Source organism: Chelmon rostratus, chromosome 14 (genome assembly GCF_017976325.1).
Source record: "Chelmon rostratus isolate fCheRos1 chromosome 14, fCheRos1.pri, whole genome shotgun sequence".
Taxonomy (NCBI): Eukaryota; Metazoa; Chordata; class Actinopteri; order Chaetodontiformes; family Chaetodontidae; genus Chelmon; species Chelmon rostratus.
The window spans coordinates 13999376-14017164 of NC_055671.1; the positions used below are offsets into that span (position 1 = coordinate 13999376).

Here is a 17789-nt window from a genome sequence, read left to right on the forward strand (position 1 = left end):
TTGTCGGCTGTGAAAACCAGCTGTGAAGACCAGACGGACATATAATCAACTTTTCAGTCCATGTGGTGAATTTGTTAGCAAGCTGTTGCTTATTTACACATCCATCAGACATAGAGCAACTTTAGCATTCATTTGATGTCATGTTTGTGTGTAACTTAAGATGGTGAGTCAGAAATTCACCCTTCTTTTAGCTCTGTTTTTGGTCTCCACCAACTCATGAGGGAAATAGCTGCTAAATGCCCCACTGTGTTCACCAGCTAGTCGCTAACTTTGTCCATTTGCCATTCGGTGCTCAGCAGCTTATGCTCAATATGTAACACTCTGTAACAGTAGCTGGGTTTCCATCCAAATGTGGTGCAAATTTAAACCAAAAATTTTGGGAAATCACACACGGAAATGCAAATTAATTTCTATCGACATATGCAGGAGCAGAGATAAACAGCTTTCCACTCAGGTTGTTTTAGGCACAAATTGAAAATGCACATAAAACAGGTGGATGGAAATCCACCTAGAGTTACACATATTCATTTGACAGAGAGTATGATTGTAGCAGAAGAGGAGAAAACTGTGGATTAGTGCAAGAGGCAGGGAGCGAACGTTAAATCAGACCCATGCACAGGCATAAACTTGCTTCTCTGTCCGCATTCCTCACCCGCCACACCTGTCGTCTGTCTCTTTCCTCCTTACATTATCAGGTTTTTAGCTTCATACAAGATTTGGCTCGCAGAGACAAATTTTATCAGCAGGGGGAAAACCCCCAAAACACCTTACACAAGACCGAACAAGCCTCTGCTCCTTCATAAAACCGGAGCCATGCACCATCATCGCAGCTGGAAAAACCTCAGGATACGGAGGAGAGTAGCTCATCTTCTACAGCTCAACACACATAATAGCCAGTGCAGCAGCCCAAAGCCTCTTACTGAACACCGGGATGTTATGCGTACTCCCTGGGAAACATGAGTCATGTGACAGGAAGCTGAGGAAGTCACCATGGAATACAAAGCTGACGAGCTGGGAAGGGGGGACATAGACAAAAACAATAACAATACAAGTCCTTTAGGGTTTGTTATGGCTTCTTTTAGATTTACGAAAGACGTTTTTGGTGGAGAAGTGGCTCCATATGTCCGACTGATTAAACCCAGAAATGAGAGGGAGTATTGGCAACCTGTCGTGTGTGAGCCCTTGCCAATAAAGCATACTTAAAAAGCTTGATGAAACAGAAGTTAGATGGGTTACTTCTAGACGTCTGAGAGGTCTTTTCATTTTTAATGGTGTGTAGAAATCCGTGGAACAGGTCAAACGCTGAAATATCCCGAGGATGTAGGCAGAATCTCACATGAAACGGCTGCAGTCGCTGACACACTTTCTTTATCAAAGCTTACACTGTTTGAATCTGCACCCAGCTCTCTTCTCTCCCTCTAAAAGGACAAACACATGAGGAGTTTCTTGAGTTCACCCGCAGGCGAAAAGAAAACTAAAGGGAATTTCACCTTCAGTGGGCTTCAAATACCATAAAGGCAGCGTCAAATCTATTCATGTTCCATCTCCTGCTTGTAAAAAAAGGATCATTTAATTGAAGTTGAATCATTTCTTCCCTTTTTTGTGAGAATGTCCAGCTAATTAGGTCGGATCACCTACATTATAAATTCAGTCACAGTCTAATCACAATGAAATTCAGACAATAACCGTAACTCTCGATTTCTACCTTGTGCCAGCCTCCGTAGCAGCTGCTGGCGGGCTATGATGCGTGAGAGGCGCAGGGCGGAGCGCCGTCGAGGGGTGACGCCCAGCCTCAGGTAATAGTCCTGCCCGCAAGGTGTCATGGCCTCCAGACACGTTCCCTCACTGGTGCTGTCACCGTCACTCTCGCAGCCGTTGATGTCGTCCTTGAGACTTTGATCCACACGATCCGCAGGGTCATCGACTTCCATACTCCTGCTGTCTGTGGGATCAGCACTGTCCTCTGTACCAACAGCGTCAGCACTCTCCTCGCCGTCCCTCACGCTGTCCACACTGTCAGCCATGGCTGCACTCATAGGGTGTGTGTGTTTTCTGATAACTCTCCCACCGCTAACAGCCTCAGTTTCTATTCCGTTTGCATTGTCCTCACAGTCCAGACTGCTGTTTACTGTCTCTTCACTTGTCCCTGCAGTGTTTGCTCTCTGTGCTGAGGCAGCCACACTGTCCAAACTCACTGCGTCCACATCATCCATGACGGTCACACTGCTGTCCGCAGAATCCGCAACATTACCATCTAATCCTCACAAACCTATGAGTCTTCCCCCCTCTCGCCCTGCTGAGTCGCCGTGTGAGCACTCCTTCTGAATTCCTGCCTCTGACATGCCCTCACTGGAAGCCAAATCAGCTCCCCACCCGTCCGCCTCCTCCCTTCAGCTCAACACAGCCGAACAAACACACACAAGCTTCATCACACCACCTGACTCGGATGACAGGCCTTGTTCTCCCGGCACGCCCACACTCACACACATGCTGACTTCTCAGCTGAGATGGTTGGAAGGCTCACAAACTTCCACAAGGTCTTTCCTTTGGTCACATGACCAGTGGCCAATGGCGTGAGAGCTCAGGGACCGCTGCTTCCTGATGCTGTGCCAAAGACACGGTTTGGTACATGCCTCGGGCGAATGTGCATGTGTGTGTGAGAGAAAGGCATATCTGGGACTGGAGATGTGATGAGAGTGGGGATAGGCCAGGGAAAAAAAAAAACAACAACAATGGCCATATGCCAAAGTGAAATGGGAAAGTGCAGAACAATAGAGAGTGTGTGGGTGTGTGAGACTGTGCTGAGGAATGTATGTAGGAACAAACCTATTGTCACTAAAGCTGAGTAGGATTGTTTTACCATTGAGAAAAGTTCTCTAAATCCACAGCATCTCATCAAAACCAAACAACATTACACACATCTGATCCCAGGTCAGTAAAAGTACCAGAATGTAGAAATACTTCATACAAAAGTTCTGCATCCAAAATCCTACTAAAAGTACATAAGTATTAACAACAGAATGTACTTGAAGTATCACTCATTCTGCAGAAATATCTCACCTGTGATTGATATATTATTACATATGACATTATTAGATTGTTGCAGTGTGCAAGCAGCATTTTTCTGTTGCAGCTGGTCGAGGTGGAGCTAGTTTCAACTTCTTTCTTTAAGGTAGTTTAGTCCAGAGGTTCCCAGCTGTGGGGTTCGGCCCCCTCAAAAGGGTTACAAGATAAATCTGAGGGGTCATAAGATGATTAATGAGGTGGGAAAGAAGAAAAAATTAAGTTCTCCTACACAAAGTTGTTCTTTTTCTGGACTTTTCTCTAATCTTTGATTTCTATTCAAAATATTGAATAATTTCACCTCTTTAACAGTTACTGAAATGAAACCATGTGAGGGGTTTAGAGGGAACTAAGACCTCACAGACATCTGAAGCATGATAACGGGCAGACGCTGCTTTATTGTAAGAAGTCAGAAGAAAATAAGTGGCTCTTTTTATGTGAAATCTTCATCTGCAAAGTAACTAGCAGCAACAGCTTTGAGATAAATATGGAGTAAAATTTGCAGTATTTTCATGTGCAATGTAAAGTAGTAGTATAAAAGTATTAGTAGTAGTATAATGGAAATACTACAAAATTGTACTTCAGTACACATTCTCTGCATGGGGGCTCTTAATCACAATACATCCATCAAAAGTCAGTTGTTTAGCAGTAGTAAGTAGTAAGAAATGCTGATGACTGAATGTTGCCATACAGTGAAGTGGGTGGATAGATGTATGGAATGCAGTGAAGGAGGAGGGAAGTTCATACTTTGACCTAGTTTGGTAGAATAGTGATTTGCCAGGACTAGAGAATATGGGGGGTCATTTTAATTTGCTTTAGGGAGGTAATAGGCAGGGGGTAAGAGTGGGACGGGGGTGCACGTGAAAAGTAGGTCATAGCAAAGTCAATTTCAGGTCAGCATTCACACACAGGCACCTGATCTCACCGTGGAGGGGCATTGCTGAACAGCAGAGCTTTTTAGTCAGCAGCTCATACGCTGTCAAATGTGCCTTAACCACATATCTCATATCAGTGTTCAGCCAAAGACAGCGAGTGAAGTTGTGAAATCCAAAAACTGTGGTTTAATTTGATTAGACTGCCATCTTGAGGTAATTTAGGAGAAAATAATCAGAATTTACCTTCCAGATAAAGATCACAGGAGTGAAGACACGAGATTCAAGATCTGCCGCTGAAACATGGAATGGACTCTGTTTACTTTTCACGCCAGTCTAGAGAAAAAGAAAACGCGCCCAAAATGCAACGTGCAGCCTTGAGCAAACGCTCCACCTGACGCAGGGCGCAGCAGGCTGCCGCAGTAACCTGATAGTGAGCTAAATAGATGTGTGTAAATGGATTGGCACGGGGCAGGGCTGTAGTAAGCAGCCAGTAACACAATATCCATCGCTCTGTCTGAGCTACGGTCGGCCAAGACAGGACAGAAACTAAACAGGCAAACTAAACTAAAGGGGAAAGTGAAAAATCAGCAGTTATGTGACAGTGCAGATGGATCACATACACTGAAATAAGATACAACAGCCTTTTCTGTGAGGCTAAAACGTTAAGATTTTAAGTTGTGATCATCAGTCATGATCTCATACGTCTAGTACAGGATATCAGATATAAACTAGATCCTTGAATACACCATTCTGTCCTCTTCCGTTATTATTCTGCACTCTTAACATTTCCAAAATGTTCTACTTTGACACGTCTGCCAATTTTGAACGCGCCCACCTTCTTTATATGAGGTAGGCATCTTGCCATTCCAGGAAAAAGCTGCAGGTCTCATTTTAAAAAGCCCTTTGGGAGCTTTTAAGTGATCTGAAGGATGACACTAACGTAGCCAGTCTGAGCCCCACAGTCAGGGTGTTTCCAAGCTTCAGGGCTCTGACTGTCAGAGACCGGTCACCTTTAATCTTTAACCTGCAGACTTAGATTCAGCCGAGGGACCCCATTCCTGAGCATCTACAGAGGCAGACTGCACTAAATCAATCATAAAACTGACATGTTGAAATGTGTGTGCATCATTGTGCATATTCTGCAGCTGTATGTTTGTTGATACAGCCTTGAGATTATCTATGAAAGCACAAACTGGCAGCTGAATTTGTCTTCAAATGCATTCAGGGCCACTAAAAACAAACAATGCAGTCATTAGGTTTTACTCACAGCGGGTATTTTCAGTATAGCAGTCAAAGTTCCAGTTCCAGGTGGGTGAGGAGGCAAATGGATGGACTGAGAATGACGACTGGTTGGAAAGAGACGATTCAACGTAATGGTTTAAACTCATTTACCTGCAGGTTTTCAAACGAACTCACACACACGCACACACACATCGAAGCAACTAAGACCCACAAATCCCACACGCAAAGGGAGATCCGACCCCCACCGCTCACCTAAAAATCTGTGGGATTACAGCTAAATCCAGGTGCTATTATGCACTCTCAGTTTTCACGCACGCACATAAACACACAGATGATTGAATGGAACCACAAACACAATCGAATTCACTTTAACATTCAGTCAGACTTGAATTATGCAGCTTAATCTCTGACTATTAATATGGTTATTGTCAATAAGCACGATGCTATATGTGCATTTGTCCTTTTGTCCTATTCTATGACTGTGCTTCTCAATAGGACTGTTAATTTTTGTTAGTTTTTAGCTTCATGTACCAAAATTCATTGTATTTAATTCTATGGTGTTGCAAGGACATCAGGGGCCCTCACGAATACGCTATGCAGCTTCAAATTTAAAACATCTGACCAACTCCTGACTTCTTCATGCAACATGCCATTTTCTGACTAATTCATAGAGCGGAAAATGCACTGCTGAATACCGGCATAACGGAGAGGCCAGATGTGCGCATTTGAAGGAATCCCCATCTCTAAAATCTGATCCAGACAGATGTGAACTGTGTGCCTGGTGAGCTGATGGGTTCAGCAGTGGGGCGAGGAGGGGCTGTGGTTTTGGGGGGGGGGTTTAGGCTCTGGCTGGAGGACAGGATGAAGGAGTGAGAAATTGGGGGAAAGAGGATTACTGGGTCAGCAGGTGTTCTCTGATGCTCCATTTGACAGCCACCCCACTCTTATTAATTGCGCGCAAAGCATCACCAAAGCAATGTTCGTCATTTAATAATTACCCATCATGCAATACTGAAATGATCTTTAGCAGAGCCGTAGTAGCCTTTGTGCTGGTCACACATGCGATTTATCACAGCTGTGCACTTGAATGCGCCTGACAGGCACAGTGGCTTTGACCGATGTGGTGGCCTGCGGTGGTTTGTGGGGTTGCGATGTGGGAATGTTCGTCGTTTAATTTGCTTAAGAGGCAGACATCTCGGTAATTACATTAAACCGAGGAGACAGCAACTCTCTGCATCTCTCCTCTCCTTCTCCTCCCTTTTTGACGCACAGTTGGAAGAGACAGACATTCATCTCTGCGCATCCAGGCCACTGTAAATATAGAGCAAACCGACTGACCCTCCAAAAAACTTGGCGCATTGGCGTGGACATAGAATACTCGACTCCATGCAGCTATGTGAGAAACCCGAAATCCAAAATATTAACACCCCCTTTTCGCTTTTTTCCAAAATGCAGGACGCACAATAAACCATTCTCCAGACTGGAACAACAAACGGTGAGCCACTGGCATCTGAACCCCCCGCTCCACTCCTGTCCACAGCACATGCCTGCGCTGTTTGGAGCTCTATATTTGACAATGACCTTCCCAAAATATCAGGGAGCGCGCTGCGCATGACGCTACAGGCATAACACAGAAGCTGTAGCACATCGGCTGAGATTAACTTTATATATCCTCCTAATACGAAGTTATTTGAAATGATAAGATGCGGGGAAATTGTGGCCTCCAACAGCGAGAAGCGCAAACATTCACACATGCTGTCAGAAATCCATTTTCAGACCGAGATATGTTGAATTTTTAAAACACTATGAGGCGGCAGCGCAGCAGACCTATCTGACAGACTTGTGTCCGTCAAAATGAGGGCAGGCTGTACCCCGCATATTAAAATAAGTTTCACTTCCATTGTTTTTTTGGCTCTCTGACCTGCCAGCCGTCTCTCCCGGACATTCCTCCACAGCAGATCCCAAGCCTTGGACGTGGAGTCCCGCAGCTGCTCGCTGATCGACCGCCGCAGCTGTAGCTTGGCAGTCCTTCGCTGGGTTGTCATTGCGGCGCAGCCGGACGCATATTCCCGGACTGTAAAAACCGGCGCTCCGTCAGCGACCCGTTACTCCTCAATCCTTTTATTCCAGCCCCGGCGCTCCGGGCGCTCCCGGCTGCTGCTGCTGCTGCGTCCGCCTGCCGCAATGGTCGTCACCGCTTCACCTGGTATAAAGGCTCCTCTCGCGCTGCGTCACCCTCCTGCACCAGCGGAGGCGGATGAGGTCCTATTCGCAGGATCTGGATCCACTAACTGTACACTGATTGAATTCACGCTGCATGTCTGCTCTCCTCAGGCTCCTGCCCGACTCGCCAACAGCCGCTGGTGGGGCGAAGGTGGAGCAATGTTTCAACATAACTTCTGCATGTGAGCCCGGACCTCTGACATGGCGAGCCAGATGTGAGAGGCGGTTTTCCCCCTCCCTGTGTGTAAGTCTCTCTCTCTCTCTCTCTCTCTCTCTCTCACTCACACACACACATGCACACACACACACCAAACCTACATATTCTCCAAGGCCCAAACCCACCCACTCACCCAAACAAGGATCTCTTTCAATCCCCTGGATACACACTAATAACACACAGTCATGCCACAAACACATGCACACAAAGTTGCAGCCCAGTTGTGTTGCCAGGGAAAGCCTTCCTCAGCATCTCTGGCCTCTCAGTCACACATGTAACCTCACAGGGCAGCTGCACAAACTGCTGCAACAGACATGCTGGGTGCCATTAGTGACATTAGTGGAGTCCTTTAATTTCCAATTGATTGATGTTCAAAATCTTAAAGAACTGATGACAAATACGCAGCGCAGGTTAACAAAACTCAAGCTGATATCTATAAATAGCCAATTTAGTTTGTCAACTGCCAAAACCCAAGATGTAGGCAACAAAGACAGCAGTGAATCCTTACATTTGAGAAGCCGGATGCAGCACATACTTGTGTAACTACACTGGACATTTCTTTCTGCGATGTCTGTGTCCTAAAAACACAACAAAATGGACTCCAGGGCATTTCTTGTAAATGCTTATTTTTCCTTTCAAGAAGGTGATTGCTTCATAATGAGTGACTGAATATGTGCTTGAATAAATAATAAATAGATAAAGAGGAGTGAACCCGACACTCATGCATACTCCAGTCAGCCTGACAACCTAGAGTGAAAGTGCACAAACATCAGCCACCTGAGCTGCCTCTCTCTGTGAGTCCCTTCACCCCTCTGACAGGTCCAGAGTTTTGGGAATCTCACTCTGAGCTCTGACTTACTCCCGTGTCATCCCAGGAATGCCAGACAGAGCGATCGGACCGGCCGGGACGCTCCTCAGCTGCCGTCCTCCTGACACCATCGGATGTCCTGTCTGTGGTGTTGAGTTCCAGGTCAGCACGGATTCACGAGTAGAGACCTGATTCGACATTTTCAGCCTGTCGAAACACGCTCAACATCCCGAGTAGTCAGCAGAATCCCGCACTCCTCTGGACACCGAATACCACTCCACTGGTCGACTGTCATAAACAGGGCTATGAATAATCGCCTGGCGTTGAAAAAGTTAGTCTTTGCCCAGAATTTGATTTCTGCAGTTGGATTAGTTCCCCATCACACATACAACTCACATGTTGAAGGAGAAGGTTATTAAGGCCTGCCCTGCCCTGCCATGGCCTTGACAGTAGCTCTGGAGTGATTTATATTCCTGCCTTACGCTGCTGAGACCAGAGTGAGATTCATGGCTGGCACTGGCAGTCAGCAGTGATGAGAGGGAAAGTGATTTAAAGGGAGAGAATGATGAACAATGAGTGGCTGCGTGGAGGAGAAATGACAGAAGGAAGGAACAGAGAAGCTGAAGGGAGACGAGAGCAGAGTCCTGTGTCGATCGCTTCTCATGAAACAGCTCAATGAGATTCATGAGCATTAGATTTGTAAATAGAGGATGAAAGTCCCACGGCATGTTTCTGTCAAATATAATTATCCTCAAATGGTAAAAATGACAGGGAGGAGACTGGGAATGTATGTGCTGGGAATGGGACAGTGTTATGGTATTTGGTGTTAGTAAAAAAAAACAAAAGTTGAGTAGGAAATCTTACAATGAATTGTTTTTGAAGCATCATATAAAGGTGGTCATCGCCCCTGTTTGCGGAACAAAACAACTTTTCTGCTTTGTTTTGAATACATTTTTTTCTAAATCATCCTGTCTGATGATGATTCAGCCTCTGGGGGTAATGGCCACTGTTTCGGGGCTTCTGGCGTACCCAGCAGATACCCGGATAATGGATATGCAGGCCAGAACCTCCTCTGCCTTGCACTGGTTGTTGTTTACAGTCTGATTAGGAACTTGTTTTAGGTCCAGATGACATTTAGAATAATCTTTAAAAACAGAATCTGCATAAATAAATAAAAAAAATGAAAAAAAGCTACATCTTAATCAGAAGATAGCCGATCTGAGATTGCATTACGGACAAAGTGTTCAGCTTCTTTTGCTCTCCACAAGAACGTTTTACCTGCATGGAACCACAGCTCGCCCAAAAGTGATTGGTCAATACGTCTTGGACGACAAAGAGAAACCAGAATGCTTCTGATCCCAAAAACTTGTCCCTTGCAAACAGACTCTATCCTCATATATTGAGGTTAGGAGCACAGTTGCAGTATGGCACATACTGTAGGTGCAAGGCTAACAAATGTGCATCAGTATTTTTTGTTTTGTTATTTCCTGTTTTACGTTGAAAGACTTCCTCATGTGTTATCTTTTTCTTTACTTTCTGTGTTTTCCCACCTTTGTAATTGTTTGTTTCACCCGTCGATCACTAGTCTTCCCTCCACAGTGTAAGTCTGTGTGTTCCTTAAGTCTGTGCCAGTTTGTAGTTGTATTTTGTGTGTCAGGTGTTTCCCAGCGTCTCTGGACTATAGCTTTGTTTTTCACTGGAACTCGCTTCTTTCTGGACTTTTGTCTTTTGTACACCGGCTCTGACTTTGTGGTCTGCATTTGGGTCCTTCCCCCTGCTTCCTTGTTTCCCCTGACTGGATAAGTGTGACAATATCATGACAGTTTAAATGCTGCTCACAGTTTCTTAAAGCCTACGATGAAATCTTCAGAAGTCCTTGTGTCACCAAACAAAACCTAAAGATGTTATGTTTAGTATCACATAAAAGCCGCACATTCCCACAAATGAGCTCCAGAGAAATTTTGCCGTTTTTGCTTTATTAAAAGAAATTCAAACTATTAATCAATTATTGAATAGAAAAAAATCTGTGACTATCAATTAATTGATGGTGTTTCAGCTCTGGTCAAATGCTAGAGATTTGGAATATTTTCTCAAAGGTAACCTTCTCCTATATATCCTAACTATTGATTAAAGAATAACAACAAATGCAAGCAACCGAAACAGTTGAATCAGCTCTATTCGTGGGTTTGGATCCCGAGCTGGCAAGAGACCACGACAGTATGTGGGCGTACGGCATTGATCTGTGAGCAGTGATGCCAAGCATCCCTCAAAAGAAGATGTAGAGGCACTGGATGCTGTCGCACAGGCTTATATTTTGAGTGGGAGAGCTCTAATCATGTGGAGGAGAGGTATAAAGAAGAAGACAGGAGAGGAGGTGGTGAACCTGTGCGCGCCATCGCAACAGTACAGAGGATTACAGAAAAGAGATAAGCTGGAGAAAATGATGAGAGCAAGCGAGGCGTACGAGACTGTGTGGGACTAAAGCATGCAGGTACAGGACAAACCAAATGTCTTGTAGAGAGTCATGAAAGAGATAAACAAGGCTGTTATTTCAGTCCGCACGCACCTAAAATGTCCAGTTATTTGTGTGAGCCTCCTGCAGGTCGCTGCAACACAAAAGAAGCAAAATTTGCTGACATTTTCTGGGTGGCTCAGATATTAATAAGGGAAGAAAAGATGGCAGATGCTTTCATTAAGGGCACAAGGGGCCATGAGAATGGCGTGAATCATATGCTACAACTTTAACAGTCACAAGATCTCAAACTAATTGACATCCATGTGAGGAGATTTTGGACTAATGTTGCCACAACTCACCAAAACATCAACTGAGGGAATATATTTGGAAAGAATGATGTTCCAACCCTCCAGCAGAGTTTAAAAGACTTGGAGAATTTATGCCAAGGAGCACTCAAGTAGTTCTCATTCGGATAAAAGTGGCTTCGTGTTAAAAACTCAAACTCAAGACTAGAACAGGAGTAACATTCTCAGTTGGAGCGACAGGAAGGTGCTATGAGGTCGAAATGTGTTGTTGCATGGTATTAATCAAATTCGGATATGATGCTTAGATGCTGCTGTGAATGAAGGTGTATTTGATATATAATTGTACACTTGCAGTCGTTTCCTCGAGGAAGACCAAGCACGCCTGTGGATCTTTTATGAAACAACATCTGTCATCGAAGTAAAAAAGCCAGTCTGAGGCAGATCGCATGTGCACTTTTTTGGAATTTTTGACATGCTGTTTGTACGGCTGTATGTGTGTGGCAGACATTATGTCATAACTGATACACACATCCACCAACTTCACTTTACAACCATGAAACGCAGCGTAAAACCAAAGTGTAACATAAACCCCGAAGGTACCAGACAGAGTGACGGCACGACGGCCAGCTTCACCGACACTCAAAGAGACATAAACACGCTACGTTACGTACAGACGTGAATTGCAAATGTGTGTAAATAAACTTAAACCCACACAAATACAAAGCATGCATAAAACAATGTTAAAGTGGATGCACATGTACTCAGTTTGCATAAACACACACATTACCTTGTGACCCGTGGTCCCTGCGCAAATGTGTGTGGGCTACAGGATTAAGGGATTTTAGCACATTATCACAGCCACCTACAGGCACAACTGGCTTATGATCAGAACACTCTAACATACCTCTGAGGAGGAGAAGATTAAGTACTGCTGACGTTTTCTTAAGTCCTTTTGAACATTCACGACTGAAATATAGTCCTAAGAAAAATGTGTTGGGATAAGCAGAAGAGTGACTAAAAAGACACCCTGAAACATCATCTGGGGACAACATTTCTGACTCCTGTTATCTTTTGGTAAGAGACATCAGCACCTAATTGTACTGAATGTGGGAAAATTTAACTTTAAAGAAAACTGTATCAGCTGTCGCATTGGCAGATTCTTAAAGAAACTATAGACAGTGGATTGTGGGTTGAGGCTCAGAGACGGAACAAGTGAGAACGAAAGAGGCCACAGGTCAGAAATTAAACACTTCTGTGGGAAAACTACAAAACTTCCACTGACTTTGATCCAGGATCAGTTTTGTATTTCTCCTCTGTGATGCTGAAGGCTATGATATGTGGACTGGATTGAGCTAAACCTCTACGCCAGGCAGGGAAGGAGAACACCACAGGAACACTGTCTCACAGCGGCGGCCAATCAAAACACAAACCTAACACACTCCAGGGCTCAAACAGCCAATCAAAGCAGCACAATGGACATGTTCTGGACAAGACCCGGGATCTGATTTTCAGAACAAACACACAGCGGAGCATGGGCGTCTCCACCGGGAGAGCAATCAGATCTTGCAGCGGTTATAGAAATGGACAGGGAAGGTTTGGAAAAGGCGGCTGTCTTCTAGAGGCAGTAGAAGGAGGAAGAGGAGGAGGAGAAGGTGGAGCAGGGGGAGGAGGTCGAGCACCTCTCTTGTCTTCCTGCCTGGTCATCGGAGGGTAGGACATTTTGTCAAATAAGCACAAACTGCATGTGATGGTCACAAAGGTGTGTTGCCTCCAATCGCTAGAGATGATCTAAAAAATGCTAAAACTGTTTTTCAGACAGTTTCAGCTGAATTCTGAATACATTTATCCATTCTGAAGATGTTATTCTTCCTCACTAAGACTCTCCTGCAGTCTCCTGCACTCCTGAGTCTGGGTTAGCAGGTTCAGGCTGATCAATAATTTAACAGATCACGTAATCAAAGAGGGTGACAAAAGCATCTTGTGCAACCCGCTCCTCTCTCTCCCAGCTTTCTTTAAACTTGCATGTCTGTTCAGCGACCCTCTTCCCCCTCCTCCTCCTCCTCTTCTCCCTGCTCATTTTTTCTCCTCTTCATGCCATCCACTCTCTCCCCGGTGTCTATCTTCTATTTTCAGCAACACTCAGCCATTCAGGCCAAGCTGCTCAGCTCACTTGACTCGAATGTTTGAGATAGAAACGAATGCATAAGCCGCCCAGACCGTCACCTCATGGGCTGCACACTTGAAGTCTTAAGGTGCCCTGCAAGGAAAACTAAACAAATGAGGAACCCAGACAGAGCATCATCTTCCTAACAGAGGAATCCAGTTCTAATCCTGTAAAAGAAGCAGCAGCGTGTTACCTCAAATGAGCACCACCAGTCTGCTTAAAGTGGAAAACCTCCAGATTAAAGAAAAACCATTGAACAGATGGCACTGGGTGACCTTGACCTAAATTCCTAGCTCATACTATCTGCCTGCAATGATCCTGGAGAGCACACATACACGCACGCACACACACACACACGCACACACACACACCTAATCATCTTACTGTGAACCGCATAGCAATTCCATATGCTGCTCACTTCCTCAAAAAGCATTTTGAAGAGCTGCAGGATTCATATCACAACATCTGTTTATGTGTCCACTCATGACAATTCAGATATGACATGAACTGAAAACTGCATATTTATACTAGAAAGTTGCTTCTATATAATTCTAAACATTCACAGAGAGGTAAAAAGGCTAAAAGAGGTCAAGCAGTGACCAACTCAATCAAAACAATCTTGATCGCTCAAAGAAAATATGTCCTTTCTTATACATCACTGCTTCAAACATTGCAGTTTGTTATGTTTAGTATTCAGAGGCGATGCTGTTAACTTGACCCTTGACTCTGATATATCAGAGCGACAGTGTGATTGACAGGTGCTCCCTGCAAAAGCAAAAGGCAGCAAAGAGAAAAACAAGAGAGGGAATGAGAAGGGGAAGACAGATGATGGAGGCCATGGAGATCAGAAGGGAAATTACCCAAGTTAAGATAAAAAGTAAAACAATTAAGATGTGAAGATAATTTTGTTAAAAGCTTGGAAGACAGTGGAAGAAGGAGATGGTCTGAGTTGAAACTACTCATATTTTCCTGCCAGACATTTGAGTTTGATCAGCAGGCGTCACTAAACGCAGCACAGAGGAAGAAACAATGCATATCTTGTGTTATTCTAGGATCCGTATGCTTATCATGCATCATCATTAAAGAGCCAGCGTTATACGCATCTGCTCACATGGGCTTGAATCAACAGTATCGGCGTGTCTCTGTCAATACTTCTGCTCCAGCTGTCGAGGAATGCTGCTCTGGTCAGTTACTTCAGGAAAATGGGCCAGGAGGAAAGTGGGTCAGGAGCTAATTCAGAGTGACTATCCCTCACACTCTCCAGTAACAACAACAACAACAACTTCCCTTGTCCAGCCTGCAGAGTTAAGTCTGTTGACATCATCCACCTCCCATTCTTGGGACTGGATCACCCACAGCAGGAGATGGCTATCACTGTGGCCCGCCTGAGGCCAATGGGCACAAAGCAGAGGTCTCGATAAGGACCCAGAAAGAGAGATGATACAGATGGGAAATAGAGGACACCAGTGCTGGCATATGAAAAGCAAACTTGGCCTGAGGTATATTGTATAGAACTGAATGGGGAGGGGTAGACGTTGTATTTGGAGACAGACATGGGGGTTTGAAAGCTGAGTGCAGAGGGCTATGGGGTGCAGACTGTGGTATGGAAGTAGCAGGACCTGGGGCAGGACCGGGAGGGGAAACAATAGCTAATGGACACGGAGGAAACTCCACAGGTCATGGGAGTGCAGATCACATGCTGATAGGAGGCCTCGTTGCTGAGTGTCACATTTTAAAGGCACTTAGGAGAGATACACACGTAGTGAGGTTTTTAGTTGTTAAAATAAGCATTTTAGCAGGAAAATCCTCAAGGACCAACTTCCTTCCTCAACCCTTTTCTCTGCACTAGTATACGATTGTGGGACCACACACAAACACACACAGTGTGTACAGGCAATCCACAGATGTGCACTCATATGTGCGTCGCCGAACATGCATGCCAACACACACACAAACACACACACACACACACACACACACACACACACACAAATAAACAAGTAGTGGAGTCTCATGTAAACATGAGTGGTGCTTAAAAGCTGTCAAAAGTAGCACCATAATGCACACATATACTCATTAACTGAACATGGAACTCATTATCACAAACATTATGAGTGTATAATTATAAAGAGAAAATAAGACTGAAGAATAAAAGTATGTATGTTTGCTGAAGAGTCAGAAGAGGCAGACTCAGCAGCTGTTTTCACCCAGCATCAAATAACAGACAGACACAGTTAGTGACTGGCTGGCGAACATAGTGGAGCACTTAGCGGCTAAAAAGCCACGTATTTCCCTCAGGGGCTGGTGGAGACCATAAATGGAGCAAAAAGGATAGTGCATACTGGACATTCATCAGATGCACGCAAACACAAATGAATGCTAACATTGTTCCATATCTGCAGGATATCTAAATATGCAATTCTTCTCTAGCACGTTCACCTTAACAAATTTATAAGGGGCTAATATGTCAGTGTTTACAGTTTGTTGTGCTGCCACCAGACAGCCAAAAAATCAGATAACGCAGGTTTAACTAACAAAATTTTGGTTTTGGACCATTTTGATTAATTATAACTTGGCTTAGATTAGTTAGGCTACATAGGTTTTATGTAATTGGGAAAACCGGGACAAAACTACAGCAAAGTCAGATTGTGAAAGACACTTGACACTTTAGTTAAAAATATTTAGAAGGGAAAACAAATGCAAACAACAATTACAAAGTATTTGCTGTTTAAAAAGTGAGTGCACCTGAAATTAAGGTAGCAAAGCAAAGAAAATTATGTTTGCACAACTTTGTAAGGACGGTCAACATAAGAATAGAACCAATTTATTTGAGGGTTTAGTAAGATTCTGGTTTGAGACGTTGGTGTAAAGTCACAATTAACACAAGGGAGAGATTCAAGGTTAGATAAGGGGTTCTTAATAGCATAACAATACAGATGGACACTAAATGTGGGTGTTTATTCCTGTATGAATGCATTTGTAAGCTGTATTACATGCATATTCTTTGCACGTGAAGAAAAAAGGCATTGGAGGCTACAAACAGGATTCAAATGCAAACGAAACACAGCAAACAGTTGCAGTAAAACAAATCAAGATGGAAAATAGACATGGAAACAAAAAGAAAATCAGTGTGGGGGTCGAGTTACAGTTTGAACGGTCAGAAAAGACAGCAGAGGGCAGAAAGACAGAGGAAAAATGAAACAGGAGAGCTGAAGGAAGAAACAGAGGGAGAGACTGGGACTACAGCCAAATACACTTCCAGACTGGTTGAAGCACTGCTGCACACTGCTGCAATATTCAACACACACACACACACACACACACACACACACACACACACACACACACACACACACACACACGTGCACAGTTGTGTTTCCATCACTTCTGGGGACATTACATTGACTTGCATTCATTTCTTGGGGACAACCATAACCACCACTTACCAAACACTGGCCTTCACCTAAACCTAACCTTAATCCAAGTTTTCACCCCAGAATTTAAAGTTTTACATTATAGGGACTTGTGTTTTGCTCCCATAAGGAAGGTGAGTTCCTACAACGTCACTGTGTAAACAGATTTATGTGGCTACAACTTGAGTAACACACACACACACACACACACACACACACACACACACACACACACACACACACACACACAGACACACAAAGACACACACAGGCTCCCTTACTAAGCACTGAGTTAATAAGGGACCTCCTAGCATCACAAACATTTATGTGAATGCATCTCTGGTGGGTCTATGCATCTCTGCTACTGACACACACACACACACACACACACATTAACACCACAGCAAGCCACCATCATTAAGTTATAAAGGTTTATTGTAAGTTAATTGCTGAGCCAACTGCTTTTCTGTGTGAGGTATCTGAAGCATAGCACACAGTGGCAGCAGTAGAGGTTTTCACACATACATATACACACGCCCATCATTCATAGACACATACACAGCATGAACACCCTGACACTTTAAGCACTTTTTACACACATTAAAACAAAATGTCAAGGCAGTGTGTGACTTTATTAACAAGTAAAACGGGAGAAAAACATTTGGGTTAAACATCAGCGGACACTGCCTCGAGGAAAATGTGTGTCAGAAGTCTCCCGGAGCCATAAATCAGCTGAATCCCTCCAGTCAGACATATTAAAAACATATTACAGACATGCAAGGGACGCACTAAAAGGATTCACGGGCCAAAGGTCGAGATTACTCACAGCCTCACCGAGCGCTTTCAAATAATGTGAAAACTCTGATGGATTATATGTTTTTTTATAATCCTGGACTCCAGTGAAAGTGTGGAGAATGTGTGTCAGTGCGTGTTTGGTTCAGACCAAGGTCATTTGTAGCTTATCAGCTGCTGTAAAACAGCGGCACTCTTCTAAAATATCTTTGAGTGGTCATTTTTACCATCT

At 44.1% G+C, this 17789-nt stretch overlaps 1 protein-coding gene across 3 annotated transcripts in view; it reads right to left on the minus strand.

Annotated features, from left to right (window-relative positions):
- Positions 1-17789, minus strand: part of stard13a (StAR-related lipid transfer (START) domain containing 13a) — a 41020-nt gene that overhangs the window by 16278 nt on the left and 6953 nt on the right. Inside the window, exon 1 of one of the 3 annotated variants that reach the window (XM_041952323.1) lies at positions 7102-7238. The exons of 1 other annotated variant lie outside the window; for it this stretch is intronic. In XM_041952323.1, the coding sequence (XP_041808257.1) occupies positions 7102-7225 (124 nt within the window). In that variant the 5' untranslated portion in view covers positions 7226-7238. Of the gene's footprint in view, positions 1-1705; positions 2333-7101; positions 7239-17789 lie in introns of those variants that run through there. One more of the 3 variants, XM_041952321.1, reaches the window with a different exon arrangement.